General features: G+C 40.2%; 1 protein-coding gene across 1 annotated transcript in view; it reads right to left on the bottom strand.

Moving 5' to 3' along the window:
- LOC122748174 (tumor necrosis factor receptor superfamily member 14-like) overlaps positions 1–13,423 on the bottom strand; it is an 89,751-nt gene extending 76,328 nt beyond the window's left edge. The window contains 2 exon segments of the mRNA XM_043993859.1: positions 950–1,075; positions 13,324–13,423. Of these exon segments, the coding sequence (XP_043849794.1) occupies positions 950–1,075; positions 13,324–13,423 (226 nt within the window).
- Between the last annotated feature and the right edge of the window lie 685 nt (positions 13,424–14,108).

Here is a 14,108-nt window from a genome sequence, read left to right as displayed (position 1 = left end):
TAGCCCTGAACCACCTGGGCTTCAGGGATAAAGTGGGGTAGAGTCATGGGCAGGAGATATCCTCCTAGAACTATGGGTTAAAATTTATTTTTATAAATTCATTCCTTCAGGTGAACAGTAACCTATTTTTAAATACTCTAGGAAAGGGCAGCATTAGCACTCATCCACAATCTAGTATGAATTAATTGCTCATCATAATTCCTCCCTGGCATGCAACTGAGAGCAGGAAATTCATCTGAAGGGAGCAGAAAGATGGAGAGGTAATTTGAAATGCTACAGTGCTTCTGGGGAGGATAAGCCTAGCTGGGGGTCATAGGGAGAGGTTTGGGGCTGTCAACAGGAAACACCAGGTCATGAGACCAGCCTCATACCCCTATGGCCAGACATCAAGAAGATGTAGCTGGGCATATTTAGGGAGCTGATAGAGACCTAGGAACTAACTCACTCCCTTTCACAAGTTCCTGAGGACCAATTCTACTGATAGCGCTCTTCAGAATCCTAGACAGCGTAAGTACTCTGTACTTAGATAGTCCACGTTCTAGGGTTGTGTGAGAGAGTGTAAATAAACTATCCAGGGTTTCCTAGGTGGAAAATGCCATGCCCTACAACCTTAGGAACTAGCCCAAGCCATTCATCTTGTAGATGAGGTCCAAAGAATGGACAAGGTCACACTAGGAAAAGACAGAAATGGAACCCAGGTCTCCCAACTCCCAGGGCAGCACTCTCACTGCCTCTCTTCCTAACATGGTAAAGATCCTATTCTCTGGCTTGTTGACTTCTTTCCTATCCCATCTTGTCTGAGGTAGGTTCAAGACTGATGACTTAGTCTGGACCCAACTCCCCCTTTCCCAGGGAAACTAGAGAACTCAGGTCAGAGCCTAGGAGAGGGTAGGCTTTGGGTTAGATCCAGGATCCAGGCTTACCCCAAAGCCTCTGAAGAAATTCTTACCAGGGTGACAGACTTTACACTGGAGACACTCCTTAAGGCCACTGTGCTGTGATGTGTAGGTCTCAGGATCACAAGGCACACATATGGTGATTCCCATCATATTGCATGTCTCATTAACTTTGAAACCTAATGGTATAAAAGAGTTAGCATCTACAATAAGGCACAGGACCCCTCCCTGCAGAAGCCTCCACTCCAGCCCCTCTTTTCCCCAGTCCCACCCTGATTCCTCCTTTTACACACCCTATGGCAGACCCAGGAAGCTCTCAAGGCTACCTATTAAACTTAGGATGGTTTACTGTGGTTACTATGAGAATTAGAACACCAGCCTACAGAGCCATAGAATCCAGCCTGTCAAAACTGAAAGGAATATCAGAAAAAGAATTTAGAATGTCAGAATTAAAAAGAACTATAGGACATAGAATGTCAGAGCTAGGAGGGACCTCAAAACATAGGATTCAGAGCTAGAAGAGACCTCAGAACATAGGATTCAGAGTTGGGAGGGCAATCTTAGAACCCAGAATGTTAGAGGTCGAAGGGCTCTTAGACAATATCAGGGATAGGAAGGATCTTACAACATAGATTGTCAGAGTGAGGATGAGCCTTAATGTCAGAACTAGGAGAGTCTTTAGAACCTAGAATGTCAGAGCTAGGAGGGACCTCAGAATATAAGACTCTGACCTAGGAAGACAACGTCAGAACATAGAATGTTATGGGTAACCTAGTCCTATCCCCTCCTTTTACAGATGAGGAAACTAAATGACTGGGCCAGTGTCATACAAACTGATCCCTAAGATCCCATGCCACTGTGACCTGCCCTAAATTTAGGCCAAGATAGTTCTGGAACCTTAGGTCCCATCTGGGTTAGCCTTGATGGTCACTGCCATGGGGGAACAGAGAAAATACAAGAAAGGGAGAGGGGGTTGGTGGGGGGGGTGAAGGTAGAGGTAAAAGAGTCAGAATCAATGATTGTGTGCCTTAGAGCTTATCCAGTATTGCATTCCTAAGGACACAGTGGGCACTGAAATACAAAAGAAACTTATTAAGCACCCTATCTTCAAAGCTTAATCTGAGCAGTTAGGAGACACAGTGGATAGAATGCTGGGCCTGGAGTCAGGAAGACCTGACTTCAAATCCAGACTCAGACACTTACTAGCTGAGTGTCCCTGGGCAAGTCACTTTACCCTATTTGCCTCAGTTACTTCATCTGTAAAACGAGCTGAAAAAAAATGGCAAACCACTTCAGTATCTTTGTCAAGAAAACCCTAGATGGTGTTATGAAGAGTCAAACAGTACTGAACAATAACAAATTTGCAAGGCCTAGTGGATAAAAAGACAAAAACCCAGAAAGAGTATCTGTCCTCAAGGAGATCACATTGTATCAGGGAAATAAAATATGCACATAAATAGAGCAGACTAAGTACATATAGTGTGATTTGGGATGGAGGGATGGAGAGAAAGGAAGAAGGTGGGGGTGGGCAAGAGAATAGTAAAAGACAGAGAAACAGAAAGGTAGAAGAAAAAAGGCAGGAACCTGCCCCACCTCTCCCTTAAACCCCTCCAAACAATTTTGATGGATGTCCCAAAACAAATTCTGGAGCAGCAGAACCCACAAAAGGTTGGAATAAAATAATTGTCCATCCTAACACAACTTAGAAGCTTATCAGAAAAGGTCTGTTGTACTGTGGTGATATGGAGCACAGTTCAGCACAGGTCATGCCAGTGCAGAGTGAGCCCCAGAAAACCAGGAGCAGGCTTGGGAGTGACTGAATCAGCAATGGCAGCAGCTTCTTCAGGAGCTCTCATCCCACAGAGGGTAATGAGGTCAAACAATTGGTCAGAAGGAGATTACAGGGGTCTCTTTTTGGGCACTGCAGGTTAGACCCTGTTGCTTTGCCCATACTAGGATCACAGTCCTGGGTGTCAGTCCCAGGGTGAGGAGGAGCACTAGCATACCAGAACTTGTGGCTGCAGGAGAGCAGGAATTCTTCTCACATTTCCAGGGTAGAACAGGGTGCTTCTGTTGGTGGAGTTGTGAAATGATCCAACCTTTCTGGAGAGCATTTTGGAACTATGCCCAAAAGGCTATAAAACTATGCATACCTTTTGATCTGGCAATACCATTTCTCTGTTTATATCCCAAAGACATCCCCAAAAAGAGAAAAAAGACTTGTTTGTACAAAAATATTGGAAGCAGCTCTTTTTGTAGTAGCTAAGAATTGGAAATAAAAGGAATGTCTATCAATTGGGGAATGGTGTAAGAAGCTGTGATAGATGAATGTGATGGAATATTATTGTTCTATAAGAAATGACAAGCAGGATGATTCCAGAAAGGCTTGGAAAGACTTGTATAAACTTATGTATAGTGAAGTGATCAAAACCAAGAGAACACAATGCACAGAGATAGCAATATTGTTTGATGAAGAACCATGAATGACTTAACTATTCTCAGCAATATAATGATCCAAGACAATACCAAAGGACCATTGATGAAACATACTATCCATCTCTGAAGAAAGAACTGATATTGATTGAACACAGACTGAAGCATAATATTTTTCGCTTTCTTTCATTTTTTCTTTTATTCAAATTTTCTTATACCAAATGACTAATATGGTAATGTTTTATATAATTACACATGTTTAAGCTATATCTGATTGCTTACTGCCTTAGGGAGGGGGGAGGGAAGGCAGGGAAGGAAGGATAAAATTTAATACTCAAAAATATAAATACAAATATTTTTTTTTTTAAAGGAAAGGGTGCTTGTGGTTGCTCATAGACCAGAACATAGACCAGAAGAGTAGTAAACACAATTCTCCTTAGATCATACCACCTTGGAAGAACTGAAAACTTATGGGCCCTTAGAAGTATCTCTGAAAACAACTATACAAAACCTCTGAAGCTTGGGGAAATGTGTCCTCCATACTAAAAGCAAAACCCTACTTTATCAAAGAGTTAAGAGTAAAGAAATAGACTAGAAATATGAACAAACAGCAGAAAAAACTTTGACCATAGAAAGTTAATACAGTAACAAATCAAAACTCACTCAGAAGACACAAAGTAAAAATTTCTATATCCAAAACCTCAAAGAAGAATATAAATTAGCCTCAGGTCAAAGAAGAACTCAAAAAAGATTTTAAAAATCATTGTAGAGGAAAAATTAGGAAGAGAAATGAGAATAAAGGAAGAAAATCATGAAAAAAAGAATCAATAGCTTGGTAAAGGAGGCACAGAACATAATGAAGAACATAACACCTTAAAAACACATTGTGGGGGCAGCTAGGTGGCGCAGTGGATAGAGCACCGGCCCTGAAGTCAGGAGTACCTGAGTTCAAATCCGGCCTCAGAAACTTAACACTTACTAGCTGTGTGACCCTGGGCAAGTCACTTAACCCCAATTGCCTCACTAAAAAAAAAAAAAAACCCAAAAAACACATTGTGGTTGGGGCAGCTAGGTTATGCAGTGGCTAGAGCACTGGCCCTGGAGTCAGGAGGACCTGAGTTCAAATCCGGATTCAGACACTTAACACTTACTAGCTGTGTGACCCTAGGCAAGTCACTTAACCCCAATTGCCTCACCAAAAAAACAAAACAAAACAACAACAACAACAACAACAACAACAACAACAACAACAACAACAAAAAACACATTGTGGGGTAAGCTAGGTTGTGTAATAGATAAAGAACCAACCCTGGATTCAGAAGGACCTGAGTTCAAATCTGACCTCAGACATTTGACACTTACTAGCTGTGTGACTAGCAAGTCACTTAAACCTCATTGCCCTGAAAAAAAAATTAAAAACAACAACACATTAGGTAAAATCATAAAGAAAGCACAAAAAATGCAGTAGGAAGTGAATGCCCTGAAAAGAAGAATTGGCCATATGGAAAAAGAGGCACAAAAATACATGGAAGAAAATAGTTCCTTAAAAATTAGAATTGAGAAAATGGAAGGTAATGACTTTATGAGACATCAAGAAACAATAAAACAAAATCAAAAGAATGAAAAAATAGAAAATAATGTGAAATATCTCAGTGGAAGAACAACTAACCTAGAAAATAGAGCCAAGAGAGACAATTTAAAAATTATTGAACTGCCTGAAATCCATCATAAAAACAGAACCTAGACATCCTCTTTCAAGATAGCTTAGAAGGTCAGCAGGAAAGGTCTGTTGTGTGAGAGTGAAGCTCAGCCCTGCAACTGCACGTGCATATCCAGTCCCAGGCTGGCTACACCAGAGAAAGAGGCCACCAGAGCCTCTGAATCAGCTACAGCACCAGTGTCTTCTGGAACTAAGTCCACAGTCTGGTGAGAGGCCTGAGTGGTTGGCTGGGGCGGGGGATGGAGATTACAGGGGTCTCTGCTGGCACTGAAGTGGATCTTGTGAGTTTTACCCCTGCTAGGAACCAGGAAGTAGTCTTGATTGGTGGCAGCCCAGGTGGGGGAGGGGCACAGGCTCACCAGAGCTAACAACCACAGGGAAACAAAAATTTAGTTTCCTGGTTGAAGAGCCAGTAGGCCTGCAGTTATTTACAGACCAGAGCACAGGCCAGGTGAGTGAAGAACCTGCCTCTCCTTAAATCATACCACCTTGGACCCCCAGAAGCTTAGTACAGTGCACTCTGGAAGCAGTGCCCCACTGTAAGAAGGAGTTAAAAGTTGAGAAATAGGCTGGCAAGATGAGCAGACAGAAAATGATGCGGACCATAGAAAGTTTCTTTGGTGACAAGGAAGATTGAGGTGCACTCTCAGAAGAGGATAGCAACATCAGGGCTCCTTTATCCAAAGTTTCCAAGAAAAATATGAATTGGTTTCAGGCCATAGAAATGCTAAAAAAGGATTTTGAAGATATAGTAAGAGAGGTAAAGGAAAAATGGAAAGAGAAATGAGAGTGATGCAGTAAAGTCATGAAAAAAGTCAACAGCTTGAAAAGTCAAATGGAAAAGCTCTCTGAAGAAAATAATTGCTTAAGAATTAGGATTGAACAAATGGAAACTAATGACTTTATGAGAAACCAAGACACAATAAAGCAAATCCAAATGAATGAAAAAATAGAAGGCCATATGAAATATTTCCTTAGAAAAACAGCTGACATGGAAAATAGATCCAGGAGAGAAGAGATAATTTGAAAATTATTGGACTACCTGAAAACCATGATCCAAAAAAAAAGCTTAGACATCATCTTTCAAGAAATTGTAAGGGAAAATTGCCCTGATATTCTAGAAGCAGAAGGTAAAATAGAAATTGAAAGAATCTACCAATCACCTCTGAAAGAGATTTCAAAATGAATGCTTCCAGGAATATTCTAACCAAATTCCAGAGCTCTCATGTCAAGGAGAAAATATTGCAAGCAGCCAGAAAGAAACAATTCAAGTACTGTGGAGCCACAGTCAGAGGGCAAAGGAATTGGGATTACAACCAAGAATCACCTACCCAGTAAAACTGCTCACAATCTTTCAGGGGAAAAATGGGACTTCAATGAAAAAGAAGACTTTCAGGCATTCATGATGAAAAGACCTGAACTGAATAAAAGACCCTAGAGAAGCATAAAAAGGTAAACAGGAAAAAGAAATCATGAGGGATGTTAAAAGGTAAAGCTGTTTACATTTGTACATGGGAAGATGATATATCTAACTCATAAGAACTTTCTCAGTATTAGGGCAGATGATAGGAACATATTTAGACAGAAGGTACAGGTGAGGATTATGAAGGGATGATAATCTGTAAAGCATTTTTTAAAAATTTTTTGTGGAGTGGTCAGGATTGGGTGGCATGCCCAGGGTCATGAAGTTGGTGAGTGTCTTGTGTCTGAGGCTGGATTTGGGCTTGGGTCCTTCAGGGTCCAGGGAGGGTGCTTTGTTCACTGTATCACCTAGCTGTCCCATGATGACATCTTTAGGGTAAAATTGAGGGGTGAGAGTATTGCACTGGGGGAAGGGGAAAGGGGAGAGATGGAATGAGGTGAAATCTCACATGAAAAAGCAGGAAAGGACTTATGCAGTGGGGGAGAGACAGAGGAGGAATTGGGAAGTGAATGAACTAAGGCTCATCAGAATTAGCTCAAAGACCTTAATTTGTCCCAGTGAAAGGAACTCTCAGACCTACCTGCATGGCAAGGGGAGCAGCACTGCCCATCAGAGTTGGCTCAAGGAGGGAATAACATACACATGAAATTGGGTAGAGTAATTTATCTAACCCTTCAGGAAAGTAGGAGAGGAAGGGCATAAGGGGGGAGGAGTAAAAGAAGGGACAGAAGATTGGGGGAGGGGGCAGTCAAAAACAAAACACTTTTGAAGAGGGATAGGGTGAAGGAAGATGGATAATAGAATAATTATCATGGGGAAGGGAATAGAATGGAAGGGAAACAGTTAACAATAGTAATCATGAAAAAGAGAAAAGGAGGAAAATTGTACAAAAAATATTTATAGCAACTCTTGATGGAGGCTAAGAATTGAGAATCAAAGGAATGTCCATCAATTGAGGAATGATGGAAAAAGCTGTGTTATATGATTGCAGTGGAATGGTCTTGTGCTACAGGAAATGACAAACAGGATGATCCCCGAAAAACCTGGCAAGACTAATGAACATTGATGTATAGTGAGGTGAGCAGAGCTGGGAGGACATTGTGTGTAGTGACAGCAGTTCAATGAGCAATTGTGAATGACTTAACTACTTTCAGGATGCAATGATCCAAGACAATCCCAAGGAACTAATGAGGAAGCTTACTATGCACCCCCATAGAAAGAACTGATAAAAAGAAATATGTCCTTTTGTGGGTTCTGCTGCTCCAGGAATTGTTTTGATGGAATTATTTGAACATATTTGGAGGGGTCTTGGAGAGAGTTCAGGTAATTCACTCACTGCCTTTCCTCTGCCATCTTGGCTCCACCCTCTTGTTCCAAGCTTCTTGTGCTGGGGGTTAGGGACATGATTCCAGACTTTCTTCTGTAAGGTCTCAGCAGATAGCAGCTTGTTCACTGCACAGGAATGGCTCAGCATAGTTGTGCCTGCTGGGTAGTAGATACCCTAGTTGGCAGATTGCCTTTTGCATTGAAGCTGGGGACCTCACAACTGGCCTCCTGTGCCACTAGCTTGCTGAGCTAGGACCAAGGGTCTTCAGCTGCTGATCTTTGCTAAGGGTCTTTTGATGGTTTGCCCTGATACCCTCTGTGTGAAGCTGTGCTCGCCTTTTACCCCAGTGAGACAGACATTTTCTGAAGACCTTCTAGGTTATCTTAAGCCAGAAAATTGTTTCACTCTTTTTTGTAGGTTCTACAACTCAAGAATCCATTTAGAGGCTTAATTTAATTTTGTTTCCAAGGGAAATTTGGAATGGGTCAGGTGACTTCCCAGCTTTTCTCTTCCACTTTTGAAGAGGGATAGGGTGAAGGAAGATAGAAAATAGAGTAAATATCATGGGAAGGGAATAGGATGGAGGGAAACAGTTAACAATAGTAACTGTTAAAAAATTTCTGAAGCAGAGGTAAGAATAATGTAAGATGATGATGACAATGATGACTGATTGATGGATGGATGGATTGATGGATTTATTATAATTGGATGAAGATGAGGATTGATTGATGAAGAATGATTGATGATGATGATCAAATTTTGCTGGGCTATTATGAAGAAAATTCTTTGTCAGGTATGAGGTACTATATAAATGTTATCTATTACTGCTGTTGCAATAATCAACCTCATGGGTTTATTTTAAGGAAATCTCTTTCTAAAGTACTATATAAATATAGTTTAATATTTAAAAATGATCAGAATGCTATCAGAAAAACCTGGGAAGACCTGCATGAGCTGATGCAAAGTGAAATAACATCAATATTGTAAGATGATCTGCTGTGAATGACTTAGTTATTATCAGCAATGCAATGATCCAAGACAACTCTGAAGGTCTTATGAAAAATGCAATCCATCTATAGAGAAAGAACTGATGGTATCTCAATACAAATTAAAGCATTTTTTTTGTTAGTTCCTTTATCTGAAGTTTTATTTTTGTCTGTTCTCTTTCACAACCTGGCTAATGTGAAAATGTTTTGCATGACTGTTCATGTATACCCTATATTGAATTTCTTGAGTTCTTGGGGTAGAGTGGGAAGGGAGAGAGGAAGAGAATTTGAAACACAATGTTTTTTTTAAATGATGTCAAAATTTGTTTTTACATATAATTTGGGAAAATAAAATTCTAAATATTTTTTAAAAAGAAATTGACAGGGAAAACTGCCCTGATATTCTAGAACAAGATGGTAAAATAGAAATTGAAAGAATCCATCAATCATTTTCTGAAAGGAAACCAAAAATTAAAACTCCCAGGAATATTCTAGCTAAATTCCACAGATCCCAGGTCAAAGAGAAAATATTGCAAGCAGCAAGAAAGAAACAATTCAAGTACCATGGAGCCACAATCAGGATAACACAAGATTTAGCAGTTTCTACATTAAAGGATCAGAGGAACTGGAATATGAGGGCCAAGGACCTAATATTACAACCAAAAATGACCTTCCCATTAAAATTTAGTATAATCCTGCAGGGGAAAAAATGTATATCCAATGAAATAGAGGACTTTCCAGCATTCCTGATGACAAGTCCAGATCTTATTAGAAAAATTGATTTTCAAATACAAGACTCAAGAAAAGCATAAAAAGGTAAAAAGGAAAATCATAAGAACTTAATAAGGTTAAACTGTTTACATTCCTACAAGAGAAATGTCAACTGGACTTTTCTAGAACTGGTCTCTAACCTATGTATGGCTGGAGCTACACAGAATAGGCCAGAGAAAGGTGATTCAGGAATTAGAGAGAAAGGTTATTTCCTACATGAGAAAAAAAAAAGCCTGCAAGAAAGCTGGAGCTAAAACAAAACAAAACAAAAAGGTGGAGGTATATACACATGTGCCAGAACCCCACCCCTAGCTGGGGGGGGGGGTTGAGGTAGTGTGGGGAGATCTCAATACTTATACTAGTGACTGCTCAGTGAGTTGTAGCCCTAACAATGAGGGAGCAGCAAGCATGTGACAAGTTTGATTTACTACAGGATGTTCTAACTTTGTCCATTGTTTGTCTTAGACCAGAGAATACCTGGTGAATTGTATGACCAGCCTAGACGGTGAGATCATCCAGAGTGCAATTGCAAAGAATTTTTGTCCTGCCAAGCTCAGGGCACAAGTTGCTTGCTTGGCCTTAGCTCTGGAAACAGGGGGTCTAAATTTTACTCTGTCATTTCCCCCTTTGGGGCAAAGGGAGGGGGTCTGAAAGAGCACCTACCCCTCTGGGCAACAACCACAAGAGGCCAGTTGGGTCCAGATAAGATGTTGCCCAGGGGGTTAGCTCCCTGAAAGGACCTATTGGGGAAGTATGTCTCAGGTATTATTGCTAGACATTTGTTTGCTTGCAAGCAGAAAAATGTAGTCCAGAATGTAGAGGGACAAAATGCCAACATACAATTTTATCAGAGCCTTGGTGACTGGGCGCATAAACAAACAAAACAAAACAAAACAAAAAAGCCAGGATGGTATATTCACCCCTCATAAAGAATGTCGGGACAGCTGTCGCATCTGGGTGTGTACTAGGAGGTCCCTGGAGGGTTCTGCCATTCACTCAGGAACAGGGTCTTTCTTCAGATGATTCAGGAGTACACACCCACAAGTTTTGGCAGCTGTGAGAGTAGTCAGAAGGAACTGATAGTTACATTAATAGTTTACATTAATGTCAGATTGCAGATCAAACTACTTGGAGATGTATTAGTTTTAAGAAAGGAGATTTACATATACATTTATAAAGTAACTGATTATGAATTTATGAAAAACCTTATTGCATTGTTTGAATCTCTACATGAAATCAATAACTGTTTCTAAGGGTTCTTACCAGTTCCTTCTGACTACTCCCACAGCTGCCAAACTTGTGGGTGTGGACTCCTTAATCATCTGAAGAGAGCCTCTGCTCCTAAGCGAATGGCAGAACCCTCTAAGGATGTGAGGTTTGTCTGGTATAAACCCAGAAGCATCTGATACCCAGATGAGACAGCTGTCCCAAGATTCCAAACAAGGGCTGAATAAACCATCCTAGTTTTTGTTTTGTTTTGTTTTGTTTTGGGTTTTGTCTCTCCTCTTCCCTTTTGTTATGTGTCCAGTCAGCAAGGCCCTGATTCAAATGTGTTGTCATTTTCTTGCTCTACATTCTTTTTTTAAATTATGTAAAAATTACTATATTTGTCATTTTGTACAAGAAAAATTGTTTCCACCTTACTTGCAAACATTTTTACTCACTTAGAAGATAATCTTTCTCTCTAATTCCTGACTCACTTGTCTCTGGCCTATTCTATGCAGCTCCAGCCACACATAGGTTAGAGACCAGTTCTGGAAAAGTCCAGTTGATGGAAAAATAAACAGGGGGGAAATAGATTAGAGGAAAATACAGTTAGCAATCATAATAAAAAAAATTGAAGCAAGCATCTCTGATATTGGCCCTACTTCTCAAATATAAGGAGAATTGAGTCAAATTTATAAAAATAAGAACCATTCCCCAATTGACAAATGATCAAAAGATAAGAATTATCAGTTTTTGGATGAAGAAATCAAAGCTATCTATAGCCATGTGAAAAATGCTCTAAATCACTATTGATTAGAGAAATGTAAATTAAAACAATTCTGAGGCACTACCTGACATGTGTTAGATCAGCTAACAGGACAGAAAAGGAAAATGACATGTTGAAGTAGATGTGGAAAAACTGAGACATTAATGGGCTGCTGGTGAAGTTGTGAACTGATTCATTCATTATGTACAGTAATTTGGAACTGTGGCCAAAGAGCTATAAAACCATGCATTCTGTTTGATCCAACAAAAGTACTACTAGGTCTATATCCCAAGAGAGATAAAAAACAAAAAGGAGAAGGACCTATGTGTACAAATAAATTTATAGCAGCTCTTTTCTGGTGGCAAGGAATTGGAAATTGAGGGGATGTCCATCAATTGTGGAATGGCTAAATAAGTTGTGGTATATGACTCTGATGGAATACTATTGTGCTGTAAGAAACGACAAGCAGAACGCTTTTAGAAAAACCTGCAAAGACTAACATGAACTGTTGCAAAGTGAAATGAATAAAACCAGGAGAAAATTTTATATAGTAACAGCAATATTGTAAGAAGATCAACTGACAATGACTTACAACAATAGAACTTACAACAATACAACAGCCCAAGACAACTATGAAGGACTTATGATGAAAAAAAAAATGCTATCCATCTCCAGAAAAAGAATGGATAGAGTCTGAATACAGATTGAAACATACCTTTTTTACTTTATTTTTCTTTATTTTTCTTTTGGTCTATTGTCTTTTACATTATGACTGATATGGAAATATGTTTTACATGGCTACATATGTATAACCTATATCCAATTGCTTGCTTTCTCATTGAGGGGGTAGGGAGGGAGGAAGAGAATTTAGAACTCAAAAATTTTAAATCAAATGTTAAAATTTGCTTTCACATGTAATCGGTAAAAATAAAATACTAAATAAATGTTGAAAAATCAAAAATAAGTTTGGCCACTGTGAGGAGGGTAGATTGGAGAAGGGAGAGAATAGAAGCATGAAAAACAATTCAGAGGCTTTTATCCAGGTGAGAACTTATAAGGGTCTGAACTAAGAAGGGGATTGTATGAGATCACATTGTGTATGAATGTGAAAGATGTTGTAGTGGTAACATGCACAAGGCTAGGCAACTGATTCAGTAGTTATGGGGCTAGGAGGATGAGGGAGAGTGAATGGATGCCAAGGTGTCATGAATGTGACACTCCCACATGGTTGGGGAAAGCCTTTGACAGGAATGTGGAATTATGATGAGCTGAATAGAATCAGTGTCTAGACAGAGTTGACAAAGTCTCTCCAGCAATTGACCCTTGTACACTATACACCATGGGGAAGGCAGAGGAAATCAGAGATATGCCCTGGGGGGACTTCTCCCCTTCCCTCTCTTACCTCAATGACCACTCAATTGTCTTCCTTCCAACCTAGACAGCCCTACATTAAACACTTTAAAGCTTTAGACAACCTAACTCTAGACTCTGTAAGAGACATTGCACAATAGAAAGCTGGTTAAATAAATTCATCTTTCCCATCAACAAGAATAGCTGCCTTATAAGGTAGTGAGTATTCAAAAAAAACATCCTATATTGGGAAAGAGATTGGGCTAGATGCCCCTTCATGGGCCCTCTGAGCTCTGACATCCCTTCCATGGTCTTCTAATCTCTGAGATTCTATAATTCTGGAATTTGAGTGGATATATGAAAAAAGAAAGAGAGCCTGGGATAGGCAGGCATTTAGCAGAGTAAGAGAGTGATTTGTCCCAGTGAAAGGAACTCTCAGACCTACCTGCATGGCAAGGGGAGCAGCACTGCCCATCCACCTTGTACTTTCCAGCCTTACATTCCAGTGCATCCTCAAGGAAGATGAGGTACATAAACAATAACATGCTGAATATCTTGGGGAAGGAGAGAAGGAGGTAATGAAGGCATGGGAGAGAGCAGGGTCCAGGGTGTCAGGAAGACTGGGCCCTCATCTTGACCCTGTCACTCACTGGCTAGATGACCTCAGGCTAGCCACTTACCTTCTCATAGCCTCAGTAAAATGAGGGGATTGAGAGACAGCACAGTGTAATAAAGAAAGCACAGGAATGGGAGCCAGAAGATCTGAGTTGGAATCCTGCCTCAGGCACTCACTACCTGTGCTATCCTGGACAATTCACATAACCTTTCTTGATCTCAGTTTCCCCATGTGTAAAAAAAAGGAGATTAGACTTGAAGGCCTCAAAGACCCCTTACACCTGTAGACCTGGGGTCCTGTGGTTTAATCTCTAAGAGAGAGAATCTAACCAATCTGTAATTTTAAAAAGTAGGAACCTGGGGCAGCTAGGTGGCACAGTGGATAGAGCACCGGCCCTGGAGTCAGGAGTACCTGGGTTCAAATCCAGCTTCAGACACTTAACACTTACTAGCTGTGTGACCCTGGGCAAGTCACTTAACCCTAATTGCCTCACTAAAAAAAAAAAAAAAAGTAGGAACCTGAGAAGACTAATTTGTAGGAGAGAGAAGGGGCATGGATGCAGATAGGATATAAGTTTAATCGTGATTAATTCACACTTAATGTAGCACTTTAAA

The sequence above is a fragment of the Dromiciops gliroides genome, chromosome 3 (assembly GCF_019393635.1).
Source record: "Dromiciops gliroides isolate mDroGli1 chromosome 3, mDroGli1.pri, whole genome shotgun sequence".
NCBI classification, from domain to species: Eukaryota; Metazoa; Chordata; class Mammalia; order Microbiotheria; family Microbiotheriidae; genus Dromiciops; species Dromiciops gliroides.
The sequence above is the reverse complement of the archived record's forward strand: the minus strand, read 5'-3'. Positions and strand labels throughout refer to the sequence as shown.